The sequence below is a fragment of the Gekko japonicus genome, unplaced genomic scaffold, assembly GCF_001447785.1.
Source record: "Gekko japonicus isolate JY-2015 unplaced genomic scaffold, Gekko_japonicus_V1.1 scaffold1287, whole genome shotgun sequence".
In the NCBI taxonomy this organism is placed as follows: domain Eukaryota; kingdom Metazoa; phylum Chordata; class Lepidosauria; order Squamata; family Gekkonidae; genus Gekko; species Gekko japonicus.
The window spans coordinates 173895-179894 of record NW_015165862.1 but is presented as its reverse complement, the minus strand read 5'-3'; the positions used below and the strand labels follow the sequence as shown (position 1 = coordinate 179894).

At 49.1% G+C, this 6000-nt stretch overlaps 1 protein-coding gene across 1 annotated transcript in view; it reads left to right on the top strand.

Moving 5' to 3' along the window:
- LOC107110446 (collagen alpha-1(V) chain) overlaps positions 1-6000 on the top strand; it is a 291309-nt gene that overhangs the window by 143076 nt on the left and 142233 nt on the right. The window contains exon 12 of the mRNA XM_015411231.1: positions 3569-3661. Coding sequence (XP_015266717.1) covers positions 3569-3661 — 93 coding nt within the window. The remainder of the gene's footprint in view (positions 1-3568; positions 3662-6000) is intronic.

Here is a 6000-nt window from a genome sequence, read left to right as displayed (position 1 = left end):
CTACATGGGAAACTCCAGCCCCAGCCCGAACTGACCTTACCACGGATGCATCCCTATGGGGATGGGGGGATTCAAACCCAAGGTTTGTGTGTGGGTCCCAAATGGGCACCTCGTGTGGCCTACAATCACCTCAGTGTCCTGGAACTGATCGCTGTCCAGTATACACTAGGTCTTTTCTCCACCTTGTGGCCCACTGTACGGTGGCAAGCCCGGCAAACAACACCACTGCACCGTGTTGCCTGAACAGGCAAGGCGGAACAGCGTTCAGGGGATTCTGTCCACTGGCCTGGGAGGTGTGGACTGAGTGTCAATCCTGGGACATGTTCCTCACTGTCGCTCACCTGCTAGGATCGCTCTAGGTGTAGGCAGACGTCCTGAGCAGAGGAGGTGCATCCCTTCACGAGTGGGAGCTCGATTGGGCTGACCTACAACCAGTTTGCCACAGGTAGGGTCACCCAGGAATCGATGCTTTTGCTACGCACCAGAATGCCGTGTGACGTCTGTCTGTTCCAGGGCAGGGCAGGACCCAGTGCCTTCTGTCGCCATGGTCTCATTGGCACGTTTACCTGTTCCCACCGATCCTTCTACTTACCAGAGTGCCCAGCAAGATCATGGAGGGGCAACCTCAATGCATCCTCGTGGCACCATATAATCTGTCCAGGCACCTCTGGCCCAAGTTTCATAATTAATCCACCATCCACTACGCCCCTGGAAGGAATTCAGAACCTTCTCCAAAAGGCGCTACAGAATCAGCTCTGACGGCTCTTTTCCCCCAGGCACCTGATCTCCTCCCAGCTCAGGAGAGCAGAGTGCTTCGCACCGTACCACACCTCGAGCTCATAGCATGGACGATTCCCTAGCACTGCAATAGCAGGATTGACCTAGTCCTGTCAAACTGTTGGCAGCCAGCTATACGCGCTGCCTTTGAACAGAAGTGGAAGATGCTTTCGCTTTGCCTTGAGTCATTGGATTTATCACCACCCTCTTTGGTGTTGGATTAGTGTTGACCCGCCTGGAGTTGTTTTTCTTTAAGAACCTTTTTGGCCACCACCTACACCACTCATGGTGGATGGTTATTCCATTTTTTCTCACTTGCAAGCAAGGCAGTTCTAACAGGTTTCACTCGGCCCTTTCCTCTGGCTAGTGGGGCCGACTCCCTTCTGGGACTTATATCTAGTGCTGTCCAGACCAATGCACAACTGTTTGAGCCCATGGCCAAGTCTAGTCTGCAGCTTCTATCGTGGAACACTGTTTTTCCTTGAAGCCATTACTTCAGCATGACGAGTGAGAGTATTGTCTGCACTCCGTTGCGACTCTCCGTATTGATTTTTCTACTTGATGGTGTCACCGTGGCCTTGGATGTCTCTTTCCTGCCCAAGGTTGTTCCAAGCACTACTTATGAGCTTGCATTGCTCTTCCAATGTTTTCCTGTTCCCTACGGGTGACGATGAATGCCGGCTTCATGCTTTGGATGTTTAGAGAGCTACCCTCTTCTACCCCGATGGAACAAGGTCGTTCCATCAGTCACCGGCCTTGTTCATCTTTTATAGCACACCTGTGCGAGGAAGAGGTTTCTTCGCAACATTTATCTAGGTGAATTGTGGAACCATCTACTGAGTTACTTTCTGGCCAAACGGCTACTCCCAGGCCCGCTCTGAGCACTTACCACCGGGCAGTGGGCTTGTTACAACCTCCCTGGGAGGTCTGCCTCTCACTGGTATCTGTCAAGCAGCAGCATGGGTCACCCCCACCCCACACACACTCGTGAAGCTTTATGCTCTAGGTGGGCGTCTTCATCGACACTCTGTGGTGTGACGGGCAGGGTTGCAGGCGGCACAAGTCTAGGACCTTCAGCTCCCTCCTCCGGTGGGCTTGTTTACTGCTTGCTACTCTCCCAGGGGTGTGATGCACAGAGACCACGAAGAAGATTAACAGGTTGCTTATCTGTAGCTGAGGATCTTCGAGTGGTCATCTGTGCATTCACACCACCTGCCCCCCTCTGCTTTCTGTCCTCTCCTCTTGTTTTGCTCTGAGACTGATGGCAGCGGTCAGAAGGAACTGGCGGGACTGTAGTGCCCCTCCCTTGGTCATGTGCAGTGGGGCCGGCGCATGACGAGGGGGCGGGCACAAAAATCCCTTTCGCTTTCAAGAGGAACCGATTGAGGTCGGCGCAGGTGCACTATATCCCCCCAGAGGTGTGAATGCACAGATGACCACTTGAAGATCCTCAGTTACAGGTAAGCGACCTGTTTTTCTTTGGCTGTTGTTATCGAGGCAAGCCTGTAGTCAGTATTGTGGCTGCTTCTCAGTTTGTTTTAGTACAGGTTTTATTGTTGGGGTATCACAATTTATCTGTAAAATACTGTTAGCCGGTTGGGATGGATTTGGAAAAGGAGAGGGAAATATCTGACTCAACAAATAAATGATCTCTCAGTTTGGTGGTAAAAATCAGATCATGACGCCATCTCGAAGTGGCCCATCACTGAAGAGGGAGGTCAAGGGCTTATGCATGTGTACACACAGGGCTTCTTTATGATGCTTGTCCTCGGATCTTTTGGCTTGTCCCAGGGTGTTTCCGCACTAGATCTTAAATCCTGGTTCAACCCTGTCCCCGAACTTACGTTCTACACTATACTCAAGTTCACCCCTTGTCAGGTTCCCGGTTCAATCAGTTCTCAACAACAGCCAGTTTTTAGAAAGCTAACTTTATTGAGACAGTTGATCGAGACCATCCTAGACACATCTATTGTTTGCACTGAAGCTAAACGCGGGAAGGTTACAGACATAGGGGATTCAAGTAAAAGCACTAAAGGTCAGGACCCAATCACCTCCCCCCCCCAGTATTTTGCCCACCAGAAGTAACTGTCAGCTCCCCCCCCCTTCTCCTAAAGGCAGGTAGCCTTCCATATCGAGGAACATTTGAGAAGCCAGGCCATTTGGCATCGTGAAGGGGGCAAGCCCCAGAGACTTCAAAGGGAGGGAGGGGAGCCTCCTCTCTCAATGACAGACGAGCTGTAAACTGAAAGATGCACCGAGCACCTGACACCCCTGTAATGTTCTCGGGGTATTTTTTGTTTCCATATTACATTGAGGTCACCCCAGTTTCACCCCACACTTGTCCTGGGCAGTGTTCCCTCTAAGCTGAGTTAGTGTGAGCTAGCTCACAGTTTTTTAGCTTCCAGCTCACACATTTTTGTCTTAGCTCAGGAAGGAGGGCTCCAGAGCAAACTGATTTATGCAGTACCCAAATCGCTCGCTCACAACGTTAATGCCCAATAGCTCACAAAGTAAATATTTGCTTACAAGACTCCACAGCTTAGAGGGAGCATTGGTCCCGGGATAAACGGATGCTGTTATAACCAGGGATAAATGCACGATATTGTGTCGCGAGTTGAACTCCAATAAAACCAGGGATGAGACCCATCATGCCAAAAGAGGGACTCAGCCACTTGCTTTGGAGCAGATCTTAAGCCTGAGTCTGCTGCTCAGCCAGACTTCCCTGGTGGGAGGGTGTGTGTGGGGGTGTCAGTTTACAAGGGAGTGATGTGCCAATCCTTCTCCTCCACAGTTCCGCTTCAGTGGGGGCGGCGACGGTGGCTCGAAGGGCCCCATGGTCTCTGCTCAGGAGTCCCAAGCTCAAGCCATCCTGCAACAAGCCAGGGTAAGTGAGGGCCCCATCTGCTGCCCTTGGGCCTCTTGCCACATTCCTGTTTTTTCTCCTGCTGCTTAGCCTTCCCGCTGGTGCCGACAGTGCATTGGGTGCTACTCCGCTGGCAAGGTATGCGTTGTTGTGCAGGTCAACAAAGCTGGAAAGGGTTGGCCAGGATTCCATCTGCCTCCCCGCATGCCAAACCGCAAGGCCACAGAAAGGAAGGAGAAGAAAGGCCAGGAGTGCCGCCGTGGGTCCCCGTGAGGGTCCACCTTCCTGCCCTCACCCGGCAGCTCGTGGTTTGGCCTTCTTGGCCAGGATTTCCTTGGGCAGCTGTTAGGCTCCTGCCCTGCCCCGCGCAGTTTCCGTACTTTGCTCTGGACATTTATTTCCGCTTGCCCCCCTCTCCCTTCCTCCCCTGCATGGCCTCCTGGTTCCAGCCTCCTCCTGATGGCACTCTGCCGAGTCCGGCTCTGCCGCCTCCCGTTCTGTCTCAGATTGACAACTGCTGAGCTGGGTAGCCAGCCCTCTCCCTCTTGCTGGCCCTTCGAACTGGATAATCAAGCCCATCATTGTGTTGAGCTATGAAAACAGAGTTGCCAACTCCTCTTGGGAAGTTCCTGGAGATTTTGGAGCAGAACCTGGAGAGGGCAGAGTTTGAGAAGGGAGCACAGTGGGCATAGGATCTGAAGTTTCAAATTTAGTTTTTATTGAGAAAATAAAAGAAAGAAAGAAAAAGAAAAAAACATACATAAAATAGAAGGCGGCTTCGAATTTTCTCTACAACAAATGTAGGTTTGATTACAACAATTTCCCTTGCTCTGTATATAGAATAAAGAACTCTCTTCTTTATATCTTAATAATCAAAACCACAAACAATCCAGTCTATATGTGGTTTCCAGTCTGTAATAAACAAACTAATTGTTGTTTCCCCAACCAACACAGTAAGTTTAGCCATTACTGCAAGGTCCAACATCTTCTTGAACCATTCTTCTGTTGTAAGTATTGTTGGACACTTCCATTTCTGTGCGTATGATATTCTTGCTGCCGTTGTCATGAATAGAAATAATGGTCCATGGCTTCTTTCCAACTGATTGTCCATTAGTTCTAACAAAAAGGACTCTGGTTTCAATTGTATATTAGCAAGCCCATACGCATGGGGGTGCCTATGAGTGCCCGGCACCCTCCCCAGACAGCCGTGCCTCTCCCCTTCCCCCTCTCTGTGAAGCGCCCACCTGGCTTGCCAGGGGAGGGGAAGCATGCCTCAGCCCTCGCTCAGCTTGTTGCTGCTGGTGCAGTTGTGATGTCTGAGCTGCTTCAGGAGGTGCAAGATGAGGTTCCTGTCTTTGCTCTCCTCTCGTATTGACTGCAAAGGAAGGGGATGCGGGAAGAACAGCCCATTGTCCTGCTGCTAGCTAGCCAACGGAACCAGGTTGTGTCTGTAAAATCTCCAGGGGCTCCTTCAGCAACCCTTGCCAGATATCTTGGCTCTTCTAGGGGTAGGCTTGGATTCCAGAGCAATGCACAGTGCTTCAGAGAGAATACATCTCCCAGACACAAACCCTGACTTTTCTTTGTTGGTTCCAAACTGTCCCAGGTGCTGGTCCTGCTCCCCCCCATTTTTGCCTGTCGACTCCTACCTAGCCATGCCTCTCCCCCTCTATATTTCGTTAACAGCAACAACCCTGTGATGTAGTCAGTTCCATGTACTAAACTGCCCCCTTGGGGCCCCCCAACAAAAACTTTCTGTGTATGGAGCTGTATATTAGTCTTTAAAATCTTCTGTATTAATATTTGTAATTGTGTTCAAATTTTTTGGGTTTCTTGCAAATCTACCACATGTGCTAAAATATTCCTTCATGATGATTATATTTCAAACCTAAACTAGAAGTACTGTTGTAAATTCTAGACAATTTCTCTGGAGACATATACCAACGATACATCATCTTATAAAAGGTCTCCTTATAATTAGAGCTTTAAGTACATTTCAAAACCTTTGTCCACACACACGTTCCCATTGTTCCATATGCATGTGTCATGTCCAAAGTTTTTTGGGCCCATTTTACCATACATTATTTAACTTGTACTTCCTCAGTTTCAAATTTCAATAAGAATTTATACATTTTAGCAATAACATGGTCACCCTTTGTACATAATTCTATTTCAAATTCAGACTTTGATTTCTCAAAATCATGATACTTTTATCAGCTTTGAACCTTTAACTTTGTTGTACATCATATATCCATGCCATCCAAATCTCTAATAATCTTTTGGGTGTTTTTTTTTTAAACAAAATCCAGTCTTTCATCCATACCCAGCAGGAGGCAGCAAAATACAGTTTCCAATCTGGC